We start from the raw sequence: 14,980 nt of genomic DNA, 5'->3' as shown, positions 1-14,980 counted from the left end.
AAGTTGCTGAGGAAGACCTGACAGTGACTAGAAGAACTACATAATGCTGACATTTAGAAACCTCAGTGGACCTAATTAGCAAACAATGAAAACTACACAAAATGAAAATAAGAAGGCAATGCAGAAAAACATATTTAGCTAGGAAAAACAATTCCAAGTATAAAATTCATAAACTGAGTTCAAAAAAGAGAAACAAATTTATGTTGGGGTGGGCTGTAAGACCAAGATCCTTCATTGTCTTTCGGAATGTAAAGATTCAAAACTTTTAAATATGCTTTGTCAACACAGAAAATTATTGACAAACTCAAGGAAGCCAGCAATTTGGAGTTCTGACAGATTCTGGAGGATTTGCAATAATCACTAATGAGATAAAATAGTCTAAAAATACATCATCTTACAGATCAGCTGCAAGGAAGATGATTAGATTAATTTGTTAAAATACTCAGTTACCGTGATGTTGGCCTGATATACAATGTCAACATTCCATCTTCAACAATGACTCTTTCTATACTGAAGGGCTACACTGCTAAGTAAGTGTATATAATGTGCTTATAATGCCATCTTTGTGGTGTTCTTCTGGCTTTCCCCCCCAGTTATTTCTCTCCAAAATGAAGAAAAACACAACTCACCCAATAATCAACCTCTATTTCAACTGCAGCAACTTTATTTTGTGTGATCTTAAAATCTGTCCCACAACTTGCAGTTCTCCTATTGCCTCCTGTTAAGATGATTGGTAATTGTATTTAGTTGAATAAGGATTTTGTGATCAATTCAAAATGGGCACTAAGTTAGAAACAACTTCCATATGAATAAATTCTTGATTTCAACCCCATTTCCAGAATTGTATGGGTACAGACTATAGACAAACCAGAGTTATCTCAGCACCACCTAAACATTGTGTTTGATTTTTTGCAAACTGCTCTTTAAAACAAAATTACTTTCAATAGACTGCTCAAAAGAGCTCTCTTTATTTCAAAAAAAAAAAAAAAAAAAAAGTCAAAACACCAAAAGCAAATGCTACACAAACCCTAATTGAATTGGTTACATCATCAGTGTTAAAAATGTATATTTCATTAAGGTGCCACCTTGAATAATCCCTCTGCTAGGACATCCTAAATACTCATTCAGCGGGACTTTAAATTGTTACAGAAGTTCTGGAAGTGTGAAACAAAGTGTTTAGAGGTGCTTTTTGCTGAAGAGACATTCAAGATATCCTGAAAAGGCTCCTGAACAGTGTATAAATTAAATCTGCTTCTGTTGCAGTTCTGGGCTTGCACACAACAGTTATTCAAATAGCTTTAATTTAAAAATGGTTGTGTGGCTGTCACTGTGAACTCCAAGACTGCTGAAAATAATTCCAAATACTTGTAGCAATATGTAATGGGTGGCTGCCTGAATGTGTGCCCTCCAAATGTGTGCTCTCCAATGTGTGCTCTTCCTCAGGATTCCAAATACTTGTAGCAATATGTAATGGGTGGCTGCCTGAAAGTGTGCTCTCCAAAGCTTCCTCAGCTGCAGTGGAACCTTGGTGGAGCAGAAGCAGAAAAATAGGTGAAGTGACAGGCAGCAAAGTCAAGAACATGATTTGATTTGGAGGATGATACAGTAAGGTAGTAGTTCTGAATTGACATAGTATCAGAAATGTTCATTATGTTCGCAGTTTCTCAAAAAAAAATCTGAAACTTTAGAAGCTGAGAAAAAAAGTTATACTGTTATTTAAACTACCCCTCCAACACACAATCAGAACAATTTGTTTATGCATCCACTTTTAATTCTCCCATCTTTGCCTAAACATGCAGACAAGCAAAATAAAACAATAAACAACTTTAAAATCTTTACTCACTGGTTCCACATGTTCTGAAGGAATTATTTATATTTCCTTAACAGAAATGGTTAAGAGTTCAGTTATCTTATAATGCCATCATTGTGTACACTAGTTTATAAGAGTTGCATCTCCAGAACTCCAGGAGACCATGAATGATCAAGCTAAGCTCCTAACACACACAAGAAGAGGAGAAGGAAGGAAAGAAGGAAACAAAGTGAGAAAGAAGAGAAAGAAGAGAAAGAAGAGGCAGTTTTATCTGAAAGTAAAGTATCACCAGAAACAAGTTTTCCAGATCAGGTTTAATATCCTCTTTGATTTAAGGGAGAGTAAGAGAGAAATAGAGAATTATCTATTCTGCCTGAACTTCAAATAGAAATAGTTTTACAGTGCTGGGAACACAGGAAGGTTTCAGAATAGGTTACATCACTGGCCCAGACTGCTTCAACTTTCATTCATAACTCACCCTCTTTTAAAGCACAGTGGAATTTTTTAGTCTTTATTTGATATTTGCTTTACACTATGGGAAGATAAACTAATGATTTTTAATATGAATAAACAAAAACAAATAAAATAAAAAGAGAATGGAAAGCTCCAATTACACATATAGCAAGCTCATGTAATTGCATCATTTCATTCTTTGACATTTTCCTTTTTCCTGTCCCATTCTCCTCAGCTTTTTTGCACCATTTTCTTAAATCAGAAAAAAAAAATCCCAGGAGTTGTAAAGAACTGTGGTCTTGATCCTGATAAAATATAATGATACTTTTCATAGGAAATCTTTGATATTGGTAAAAACCAAATAAATGCCTGACCCAATGTTACACAAGAACCAAACTGTAAAGAGAACAGAAGAAGCTCCATTTCCCACTTTGGTCCCTGATTGCCTTTTCAGATGTCCTCTATATCTCATTTACCTGTGTTTCCCTTAGACAGTGTGAGTCTTGTGACATCAGAAGAAGACTGGATGAGTGAAAGCAAGATGAACATTTCAGACCTGGCTCCTTAACAACTAAATCCCTGAAGAAATCTCTATCCAGTTCTTCAGTTTCTTCTTCTAGACTTCCAGAGCAAAACAAAGCCATGCTCTTTGCAAACAGGCATGAGTGCTCATAAAATAAAACACGGCATGATCCAACTTGATATGAAAACTTTTTTTTCACAATGTGAGCTGTCAGGCAATGGACCATCTTTCTTTAGTCTGAAGGGTTCTTCTCTTATCTCAAAGGAACACAAAAGGTTCAAAATCTTACTCAGTTCCCTCTGTATAATTGCAATGCAAAAGGCTTGATCATTTTGTTACTTAACAGAGTAACTGTTGGACATCTTTCCTCTTCAGTCACAAGAGTCTGACTTTTACAATTATTGTATCATCTGCTGCCATCTCCTGAAGAAACACAGCTTGAACTTTGGAGAGAGGCAGGGAAATGGAGATATCCACATTCTGACCTTTCTACTGGTCAGTGCTGCCTGGCAGTCTCAAAGGAGAAGCGTAGCCTGAAATTTCCAGGCTGGTAGATTCTGAGAATGTAGAAAATATGTAAAAAATATGGGACCTTCACATCCTTCTGATTCCATTTCTCTCCCATTTGAATCCATGATGTTTGTGGCAATTGCTGCCATGCACAACAGGGGCTGCTGGTTCCACTGCAGCCTGGGGAAGGAGCTCTTATCAGCATGAGCACAACAGCAGAGCAGAGAAAATACACAGAACACGGGCTGCACAAAGAGCACCTGATTTAATAAGGCATGTGTCTGCTGTTCTAACATGAACAGGCAAAGACTTGTGCCCTAGGGATGGACTGACAGATTTCACATTTTAAATATCTGTATTTAGCTCTACACTACTGTACTGCTGTTTTTGCAGCCCAGCGGATGTCTACAAGCAAAAGACATCAATTAGCTGAAGAAGGAAGAAACTAGGGAGGAAATTCTGCTCTCAGAATAAAATAGGTTGACAGAAGAAGAATGCTATGGAGAGGGGGGAAAAAGGAAAAAAAAAACAAGAATGAAAAATGCCCAACAAAACCTAAACAAACCCTGCTTGGCCCAGTGACCCAAAGACATGCCAGTAAGATGATCCTGACCACAGCCTGAAATGACTCCATATCTATACTTACATAAATCTTCCTTTTTGTGCTGGTGTATCAGCTTCAGTTTACCAGAAATAGAACTACAAAAATAGATCTATAACCATATATAAACAATTTTTTCTTCTGAGCTCCTCCAGTTTTTAAAAATCATTTTAAAATCATACAGCTATTTTTAAACTAGATTTTTGCAGCTTAACTGGCCTAGCATATCAAAACAATGTAGTCATCAAGAGAGTTACAAAGATAGAGGAACAAGCACACTATGAAAGAATGGCAGATGGTATTATTGTGAAAATGGAAGTGAGCTGGTGGTCAAGTCTAATAATTCATTGAAAGCTACATCATGCCTGAACTTTCACATATGAAGAACACAAGGTTTAATTGTCTTCATTTATTTTTAAAATATTCTGCTGACGAATAACAAGCAGAACCCACAGATGCTCCCCAGTGCAAGGGAAATCCACATACTTTCCTGGGGAACTAAACATATGTATTCACTAAGATCAAAACTGTTTCTAGAGAAGCTGTTGAATCTGACAAGATTTCACACAAGAATTATACCGATGTAGGTCAATTGCCTTTACCAAATTACTCCCAACTTACATTATTACAAATGAGATCACGATGCCATTTAGTCGTCAATGGAAGTAAAATCTAACCCATAAAGATGCATCTGCACTTGAGTATTCAGCAGAATGGAAGTGATGAATCACACTCTTGCCCTAAGAGTGACACAAAGGAGCAATCAGCTTGAGCTGATGTTCTGGCACCAGTTAAGAACACACTCGTGACTCCCCGTGTTCTAAGTTCCTCAGTCCTTGAGATGAAACTCCCATAGTTTGCAGGAGCATAAAATACAGTCACTGATGATATTCAGAGCGCCTCACATCCAAAAAAAATCTTCAGAGCACACAAAAAGTGTTTAAAAATAATTTTACTAGTCACAATTGACATTTGAGTTAAAGCTTCATTTTGAATTAACACTGAACTATACTTTGAAACCGGAATTGAAAAATGCCATGTGAAATGATTTACTGTTGTAACAACTTGGTCAGAATGTGAATATGAAAAGGTTCAGTGAGATGCAGAATGACCATCAATTGCTGAGCTATCAGTTGTATGTTACAATTACAGACAGGATGCACACCAGGCAGCACACTGAAACCCAAACCATGGCTTTGTTAGCTCAGTACTTCTTCCAGGAGAATAATGGAATCTGCTGACCAGCTTTACTACATCTGCTGTTACCCTAATTTCTTCTTGAAGTCCCATTGGATCAGTAACTACAACTGGTCAACTGATTTTGCAAGAGCTCAATTGCTGGTACTGTGGCAAGTAGGACAACTAAAAGCTGGGCTACACTGGAGTGAAGGACCAAACTGCCATGTTTATATAGGATTTTAGCTCTTTAAAGCATTGCGAAATATTGACTAATTAATTTTTAGAGTATCCATGAAGACAGAAAATAAAATCTTGTTCTTTATGTTTGGATTCAACCTGACTAAATCGCAGTGATTTTGGAAACTTTGTAGTAAAATGATACTTTTAGAATCAAGATGCAAGGTATTTTCAAATAAAGCAGGGTGACAGGTCAATCCTGTGCTAGGAAATTAAAAGGTGAGTAGGTGGCTGCCTTGCAGTATTCCTGGATGTTAACATTCCCCTCTCTGTCCAGAATTGCTTCTGAGAATAAATGTTTAATGGACCCTCACAGAAAAGCAGCTTCAACTCTGTAGCTTAAAAAGAGTTCTGTAGTTTTTTAACAGAAAACTTAAACTCCATGCCAGCTTCCACCTACTTTTTGTCTTTCTTTATATACTCAGTGCTCCAGCATACAACAAATATTCTCTTCCTAATGCATCAAACAAGACACTTTGAATTGTTAGGGCTTTCAAAGACAAAATAAATGGTAAACCACAGGGGTCAAGAGTAAGGGGTAAAAGGTAAATCACAATTGGACTCCCAATTAATTTTCTGTTTCCTGAGCCATGAGTCAGGAAAGCTACATGACTAAGGGCATCCTTTCCTGGTGGAGCTGGTGGAGCCAGATAGTGTGATGTGATGGAGATAATATTAATTATTAACCTTCTCTTGACCAATCAAGAGTGCTGCTTCACTCTGGTTTAGGGAGGAAGGCTGCAAAGCCAAGATCTGTCATTCTAAGGAAACATGAAGCAGGAATTTCTCCTTGTCCAGACAGGATTTGGTTTTTATAATCAGTAGCCAAAGTTTTAGGAAGACCTTTATCTTCAAATTTCTATTTAAGAGAGCTGTCACAGTACTGGGAATACCTGTCTTCCAAATACATTCAAATTTGCATTTTTTATTTGGAGCTGTGGATCATTGCTCTGTGGGTACTTCTCTTCCCCCTGTCCTCTAAGATAATATTTGAAAAGTCAAAGCACTAACTCACAAGTCATTTCTTTTACTCCCTGACACAATTTAGCACTTTACAAAGAATGTGCAAGAGTTCCTCTCATTGAGCTGAAAAAACACCACAGTATGTTACACCATTTTCCTGAGTTCAGAACAGAAATTCAGGATATTTCTTTACTCTTTCAATCCCAACAATGTAGGATTTTGCAAATAAGGAAGTGTTTCCAAACAACTCAAATTTGGATACACTTTTGATATTGGAGCATTAACAATTGCCCCCACCTTCAAATCACTTGGGCCACATCCTGCAGGACTTACATTCATTCAGGTAAAATGCTAATCAACGTAAATACTGACTTCAGATCAAGAAGAACTTCATGATTTCACATACTGTTGCTTTTCATTTTTAATAAGAATGGATTTTCAAGTCCACATAGGTTTCCTTCACAGGCAATTAAGGTAACTTTTGATCCTAAATAGTCCAGTTTTGAATTGTAATCTACTTCGAGAACACACTTTCATCTTAATACACTGTACTTTGCTGGTGATGCAATCCCCATCTATCTTCCCTTAGAAAGTAAAATTACCTTTCTAGTACCATTTGCTTTTGTTTCAATTTGAGAGGTCTCATCTCTATAGCTTGTGTTCTGATATTTAGTATATTCTCTTCTTTAATAAACAGCAATTAAACTACCAGTCTTTGCATTTTTTAACTATAAAGAATACAGAATTTTTAAGAAATAGTTTTCTTTATAATATTTAGTAACACAAAAGCCACTCCAAAACCTAGACAGGAAGAAAATATTTTCAGCTAAATTACATTATCAAACTTCATGCCATTTCTATTAACAATATGAACTAAAATCTGGTTTGGCTTTTCATACTGAAGTGGTACATCTGATCTTCTCAGGCACAAATGCTATTTTTAAATAAAAAACTGCTTCTATAAATATTTCAGCTTTAAACACCCATAATTCAGTTTCTCTTTTTTTTTTTTTTTTACATCTAGAATTGCAGCAGGGCCTTGGAGAGGTTAAACAACTACAAAAAACCCTAACATCCACTTAATGACTGCTAGTAGCATTTCCCCATGTTCAAAGCAGACTGTCCGTAATTCAAAGGACAAGACAAGGTCACTAATAAACATCAGTGAACTGTGTCTGCTTTTGCAAGTTCCACATAAAAATAGTGCATCCCTAGGAACACAAAACAGACATAATAGACTGGTTCACATCAGAACACACACTAACACAAGAAGCTAATCATCTTTTGATTGCAAGAGGCTCTGGCTCAATTATTTTGCAACACTAGCGGCAGTCTCCTTTGTGTAGGGTTAAAAGAAAGGAAAAAAAGTTGCTTTGTGGCTTTAAGCAGCCAGAACTAACGCCAGGATCAAATTAAGCTCTTTGTAGACATAACTAAAAGGCTGCATTTGGCCTGCTACCATCTACACATTTGGCAGAGCTGGACCCAAAAAACTACAGTGCACATCATGAAGGCATCGCCAGCTGAGTTATCCTCTGCCACCAGAGAACACACATGCAGCAGGGTGGGAATGAAGCTGTTTTCCACCACCTTATTTCTTCTGAATGTAAAAAGTGGTTCCAAGAGGGATCAAGGCACCACTTACCTGCAGCTGTGTGTACCACAGAATATCCAAAAAAAGCAAAAGCACACTGCACTGCCCTCTCTACATAACTCCCTTCAGCTCTGAACAGGGAATTCACTCACCAAGTGACCTGAGCCATGTGCTCCCCCATAAAGTGCAGGGGAAACCACGTGGGCACCATGAACTCAATGGGTAAAATGTCAGCCTGTGAGAGGCCAACACGTGGAAGTTACTACGAGTAACTTGTAGTGAAGTTAAAGCACATAAAGTAGGTGCTCCTGAATAATTGACTCCCGTAATAACAAAATATCCAGGTCATCCTGAATACCTGAGTGACAATGACTACTGAATCCTCAGAGAAAGATTAATGACCTCTAAAATACTCAAAACCTTTGTTACTGGACACTTGCTGTCATTGAGTTCCAAAGGATAAGCCAGAGTACACCTTAAAATACACTATATTTAAATAAGAAATTTACCAGCAGTCCCAACTTCCCAACCCACCCCACTCTCCCCCTGCCAAAAAAAAGGAAAAAACATGCAATGTAATTTACTTTTGTTTCTTCCATACTTGACACTGTTGAAGATATTGATTCATTGCATCTTCTGCATACTTTCCTTGTGGCTTTTCATTCTTATCCTAACTTAGTTTTCTGGGTTCAGATCAGATTTAAAGTACCAGAAAGAGAGAAAGACAATTTCTTCAGTTTCTTTGGTTTCAAGACATAACTCAGTTTAGCCAAACTGTCACATCCTCCACCCTTTACTTCCCAGCCACTACACAGAGTAAGTAAGTATGTTTGCACTGACATCTTCCCATCTTTTCCTTCCTGTGCCACCATGGAAGCTGGTGTGCTCCCAGTTAAGGGTGGAAGAGCAGATTTGTAAGTGCAGAGTAATTTATTATTGAGGCTTACAGAAAAAGGAACACACACTTGACATGTGTCCTTGCTAAATTCTCCATGAGGGAAGCGATGTCATTTACATACAACACTGTCAATATTTTGACTGGTAAACTTGCTAAATACTGGAAATATTTCTGAAATAATAATTATCATTATTTTTTTGCCAGCAGAAAATTGTCCATACTTGATATATTAGGTATCTTCAGAGGTATTTCATTAATATGAGCAAATCTGTGAATGTAAAGAGGGTAATAACCTCACCAAGCTACATGAGATAGATTACTGGCCAGTGCGTTAGAAGTAGAAGGTAAAAATTATTGTAAATGCAGAATGACACTGGTCATTGTGACAAGAATCCAAAGCAAAATAAAAACAAAGAGTATCAGTATGGATTTTTTTTTAAATATTTCTAAAAGCTACAGGCCAACAGATGAAACACATTAAAAATTTTCCTCTTGAAAACTTTTTTCTTGTGAGTGTCCATTTAACTTAAAGTCAACAGATTCTCTTTAAAGAAAGGGCACCAAGAGAGTCTTCTATCAGAAAAATTATCCATAATTATTTCCAAGTTAATCTTTGCCTTGAGAAGCATTTTCCTAGACCAGATATCACAGGTGATCGTGGTTTTGCCCTAGCCAGACCAAAATGATGGAAGTGAGTATCTAAACTACTTGATTCACTTACCAGACACCTGGGCAGGACATGGCCTGGCATTACCTGGGAATATAGAGGGTAAAAAATTACATAAATTCTTGCAACTAAGCAAGTCTTTTGTGACTCTACAAACAATAAGAGACCTAAAAGTTGGTCACAGGGCCATACTGACCTCATGCAAACTAAAAGAATGGAACTACAAAGTATTCCCTAAATCTGCAGTTTCAAAGGTTACCAGGAAGGACTTAGTAAATTATTTTGTCTATAACCTCAAACACGTGTTGCTTCTGCACTCACACTGACCAAATTCAGCTTTTCCCACCCTATTTTTATTTAAAAATAAGATGAATATAGTATTTCTGCATCTCACTGAGGTATTTGTGAAGTTGTATGAGACCTTGTAATGAAAGAACTGAAAATCCACATGAACTACAGTGTTACTAAATGGAACCCTGTCATTTGATTTTCATTTAAAAATAACCCCTCTTTAGCACAACATAAGTACAAGGCAACACTACTACAAGACATTCTTTTCAGTTTTTGATAACAAAGTTTTAACTGTTTGGATTGAAATTTCTCAGGGTGGAGGTTGAATTTATTCTGCAAGTTTCTGGAGAAAAAAAATCAATCATTTTTAAAAGAAGGGTAAGAAGTGCTTTATCCTACAATATTCAAAAATTCACACACTAGAAATTCCCAATGAAAATGCGTAATAAATGCTTCAGAGCCAGGACTTGCAATCTGACAAGCAACGTTGCCCAGATTTCAAGGCCTTCTGTCATGTACATGACTTGAATCTTGTCGAGTTAAAGTTCCATAAAAGAATTGTGACTTCCATATGCTCAGTATGGAAAAAGAACAAGCTATAGGGCCAGAACCACCCCAGAACACAAGAGGCACTGAACCTAAAAACTAACTGGAACTTTACTCCTGGATCTCTACACTCTCCAGCAGGTGCAGCCCCTGTTTTCTCCTCAGGGCTGACATAAGAGTATGATCACCTACACTTGTTATCAGTTTCTCCTGTTTTCCAAATGGTAAAATAAGGGCCATGAATTGAAATGTTTCAGCTTTTCTAATAAACTGTGCAGTAAAACCATTTTGCGTATCCAAATTTGGGGGTGGGTGAAAGCATGTGTTTCAGGAGATGCATACCAAGAAGGTGATATCCAAAAGACTGTGTGAATGATACAAGAATTAAGCCTCTGTGAGTAACACCATCACTCTGTTTCCATGGAATTATAATATTTACATTATGTTCAAGTACTACTTCCCGACAGAACCCCTGGAATATCTTACTTCTGTGATATTGATTTCTCTTCTCTACTTTTGGAACTAAAAGAGTGGGTAAAGAGATTGGATTTGCAGTGAAACCCCTTTTCCTGGAAAAAAGGCAGATCTCTACAGCAAACCACTCTGGTATCACTGTAACTCCCAGCAGGAGTCAGAGTCTTTGCTGGTGGACAATGGAAAGAGCAGTCTGAACATAATTTTCCAAACTATGATGCCATGGCCATTTGGAGACAGCCACCCTGTCATTTGGTACTCCAAATCAAGCTGGAATCCTCCTTCATAGGCAAGAACTTGTTGATGGTTCAATGAAGGTGACTAAGGACAATTAATTCTCCAACAGAGTGGGACAAAGGCTGTTCTTGCATTTACTTCTCTAACAAAATGCCTTGATAGCCAAATTCAGGAAAAGCTGAAAAAAAAGTTAGGAATTTGGGCCTTGGAAGACAGAACTCAACTTTTACAATCCTCCCCAAAATGTGATTTTTCAGCTGCAGATTATCAGCTGTTCTTCTGGGACACTAAATACCTCTATGAGCCCAGACCTTCAATGACCTAATTATTCTGTCTTATTTTTCAGTAATCTGTTGTTTTCCTTGTCCTTTGGTAGGAAAAGGAAATGAGGACATTTTCTTACAGTGTCCTCATGAGTGCTGTATCCTCAAAAAGGGGAGGAAAAAAAAACCCCAGCCATGTGGAAAACATTCAATCATGTGCCTTTGCCTATTGGTGGTGCAGAGTAAGAGCACAGAGAATGCTCTTCCCATTTTATAACCTGTTGCACTTCCATGTTTGTAACATTACAAGGAGTATTTTTTTAATTAAAAGGTTTTTTCTGAATCTTTATACCAGTTGAAACATGCAATAGCTTGTACTAGATTACATCCCCATTTAATCTCAGGATGTAACATATAGGTGTCTAGATGACTCATTTTCCCATATGACAACTTTCTGATGCCCTGGACAGTCATAAACTTCTGTTTTCAAATCATACAAAATATTTCCTCCCTTCATTTACTTCCCTTTGCTTTGAAACAATATGATTATTTTCATAAGGCATTCCTTTTTCCTCATACAAGGCATGAAATAATGCATTAAAAATCAGTATATGCATAGGAATATATATGCATAAGAATTGGATGTGACCTGAAAACCCTTTTCTAACCTCATTTAACAAAGGTTACTAACTGCTCTGTACATGTATATGAGGACATTCAAAAATCCTAAAGTGTGCTGGGCCTGCATTCCAAAAAGTCATCTTGGTGCCTCCTTCTAATCCCTTTCCCTGGAATAATGCTCTCTGATACATAGCTCAAAAGTCCATGTATCAGAGACTGGGCAGCAATTGACTCTGAACAGTACAGTCAGTTCACTTCCCCAGAACAAACAGCAATACCTGCTCCTATTAGCCTTTTTACTCTCCTGAGAATCTTTATGTAATGTTGCATTAGTAGCCTTTACTAAATTAGAAAACCAAAGGGAAGATAAATCAATATGAATGTACGTTTGCTGATATTGATTTTTCCTCTCATAGTCAGCATGGGAATATTGTGGCTCCTATTAATACAAGGAGTGGAAGAGCTTTAAATGGTTTCTGTTTGGATAATTACCCAGTAGTTTGGGAAACTTATTCAAACTTCTGTAGTTTGTAATTTTGAACTAGACACTTCATGAAATCAATTCCTTCTCATGAATAATCATGTTAATATGTTGATGAAAATTTCTTGATGTGGCTTATCAAGAAGATGACTAGGAGAGGCAGTCAGCCTGGTATTCATAAAAAGAGGATGAGGGGCTAGAAGATGTGAAGGTCAAGGGCAGCAAGGCTGCAGCAAACACAGCATTCTGCTGTTCAACATCCTGGAAGAAATTGAGCAAGAGAAATATTGGAGTCACAACTTTGGAATTCAGACTATATTTCAGTTTGTTTAGGAATGGGCTGTGGGGGATCCAACAGAATACTGCCCTGCAGGGCCAAGTGACCCAGGACATGTGGCTGGTGCTCATGGACCCTCTTGAGTGCACAGGAACAGGTCAGTCTGCCAGGCAGGAGGGAAGCCAGCGTGGCAGGAAGCCAGCACGGATGAACAGGGAGCTCCCATCCCAGCTCAGGAACATGGAGATGGAAGGTCAATGCCAAAGCTCAGATGTAGCTGGAAAAATTGAGAGATTAAAGGGCAGAAGGGCTTCTGTAAGTACATTGGCAGCAAAGGGAAGGCTGGGAAGGATTTGGCCGCACTGCTCAGTCTGGCAGGAAAAGCAGTGAAAAAGGATGTGGATAAGGCTCAGGTACTCAATGACTGGTTTGCCTGACATCTTTTTCTGGGTTTTATTTTTGGTTTTCAGAGGGGGGAGTGGTTGTTTGGGGTTTTTTGGGGGAAGGGGTTTAGTTCCTGGTAAGGATTGTCTTTAGGCCTCCAGAGTCTCCAAGCCCAGGGTCAGTCTCTGGGAGTGGTGCACGTAAGCCAGTGGGACACACCCAGATCCTTGAACAATGGAGCTCTATGTGAAGGTGTGGAGAAAGATGGCCAATGTCACTGTAAAGTTGTCGTCTCATTTTTGAAAGGTCACGACTGTCAGGTGAGGTTTTTTATGAACAGCAAGACAAACACCATACCCATCTCCAAGGAGGAACCAGGGAGCTCCTCCTGTAGGGTAGTCAACCTAACTTTAGAAAGATCATGGAGTAAGTCAGCTTAGAAGCCATATCCGAGCAAAGGATAAAAAGGAACAGCCAGGCTGGAATTACCAAACGCACACAATGCCACACACACCTGACTATTCTATGGCAAGATCACTGGCCCTGTGGACAAGGGGAGGATAATGGGTGATACTTCCCTTGACTTTAGCAAGGCCTCTGAGAGTTTCCCATACAACTTTGTAGCCCAGTTGCAGAACTGTAGATTAGATACGGAAGAAAGATGAAGATTACCCTGGAGTGCCACAAATCACAAATGCCAAACCCTGCACCTGGGATGGAATAATCCCATGCATCAGTAGAGGCTGGGAAGCAGCTTTGCAAAAGAGAGCCAGGTGTCCTGGTAGACAAAAAGCTAAACACCAGCAAGTAGCATGCCCTGGCTGTGAAGGAGCCAGCAGGTCACAGGGGAGTCATTCTGAGAGCCCACTAATGGAATACCTCATCTAGTTTTGGGCTGCTCAGTATAAGACACTGCAATAAGAACAAGTCCAGAGCCTCTAAGAGAATTAGGGGGCTGAGGCATTGATGGAGCACAGGCTGAGAGAACTGGGCTTGCTAAGCTTGAAGAAGAGATGACTAAGACAGACCTTTTTGCTGTCTTCAGGTGTTCAAGAGGACGGTATTGTGCAGTTGGTGCCTGTCTCTTATCAGAGGTACACAGCAAAAGAATGAGAGGCAGCAGACAAGTCATAAAGGAGGAAATTTCAATTAGGCACAATTTTTTTTTTTTTTTTTTTTATTATGAGGGTAATAAAACACCGCAATAGGTTGCCCAGAAATGCTGTAGAATCTCCATTCCTGCTACTACTTTAGTTTAAGTCAAAGATCTGTTAAGAAACACTTTTACAAAAAAAAAAAAAAAAAAAAAAAAAAAAAAAAAAAAGCAAATTTAGCATCTTTTTCTTGTCACTAGAACAGTTGAAGTACAGTATTGTCATTCACAGAACAAAGATCATATTCCTCAGTACCACAGGAGAGCTCAGAATCAATGCAACTACAAAAGTAATGTGGCTATCATTCTCTCCTAGTATAGCAAGATGGATTTGCCATGTGAAAGGAAAAACCCATAAGTCAAGCAATCTTATTCACTTACACTGAATGAAAATGGAGTCATCACTGATAGAGTTAATGCAGATAAGAGGAAATCAAACTTCAGAGAAGCTTTATCTCATTTCATTGCTTGAAATTTTTAGTGATAAGTAAAATGAGCCTCTTTTGGGCCTGGGTTGTTTTTTTGTATACAATCACACATACATATAATACCTAAAGCTCAGACAAAAAAGCTTGGTTTATATAATTTTTGCAAACTCCCTCCATATCCTAAACCACATTTCAAAGCACTGTCTCTACTGACATACTTTTAGGATAAATACGACTTTTAGGATAAAATGGAACTGCTATTTGTCAGCTGGAGTTAATGATACTTAGACATTTGAAAATGTTAGGCCACATCATCTCTCTTGGAACTGTACAGAGGGCTTCCTATGTCTTGTGGCAACTGTTGCCAAGTAGTAGGAAAAACAGAGATGC

General features: G+C 38.2%; 1 protein-coding gene across 5 annotated transcripts in view; it reads right to left on the bottom strand.

Annotated features, from left to right (window-relative positions):
* Window positions 1-14,980, bottom strand: part of CACNA1C (calcium voltage-gated channel subunit alpha1 C) — a 454,995-nt gene that overhangs the window by 418,120 nt on the left and 21,895 nt on the right. For 4 of the 5 annotated variants that reach the window (XM_041398795.1, XM_041398796.1, XM_041398797.1 and 1 more), the window contains exon 2: window positions 9,490-9,522. The exons of the other annotated variant lie outside the window; for it this stretch is intronic. In XM_041398795.1, the coding sequence (XP_041254729.1) occupies window positions 9,490-9,522 (33 nt within the window). The remainder of the gene's footprint in view (window positions 1-9,489; window positions 9,523-14,980) is intronic. 5 annotated transcript variants of the gene reach the window in all.

This window comes from Onychostruthus taczanowskii, unplaced genomic scaffold (genome assembly GCF_017590055.1).
Source record: "Onychostruthus taczanowskii isolate IOZ18803 unplaced genomic scaffold, ASM1759005v1 scaffold15, whole genome shotgun sequence".
NCBI classification, from domain to species: domain Eukaryota; kingdom Metazoa; phylum Chordata; class Aves; order Passeriformes; family Passeridae; genus Onychostruthus; species Onychostruthus taczanowskii.
Note: the sequence above shows the minus strand (reverse complement) of the source record. Positions and strands in the feature narration are given on the sequence as shown.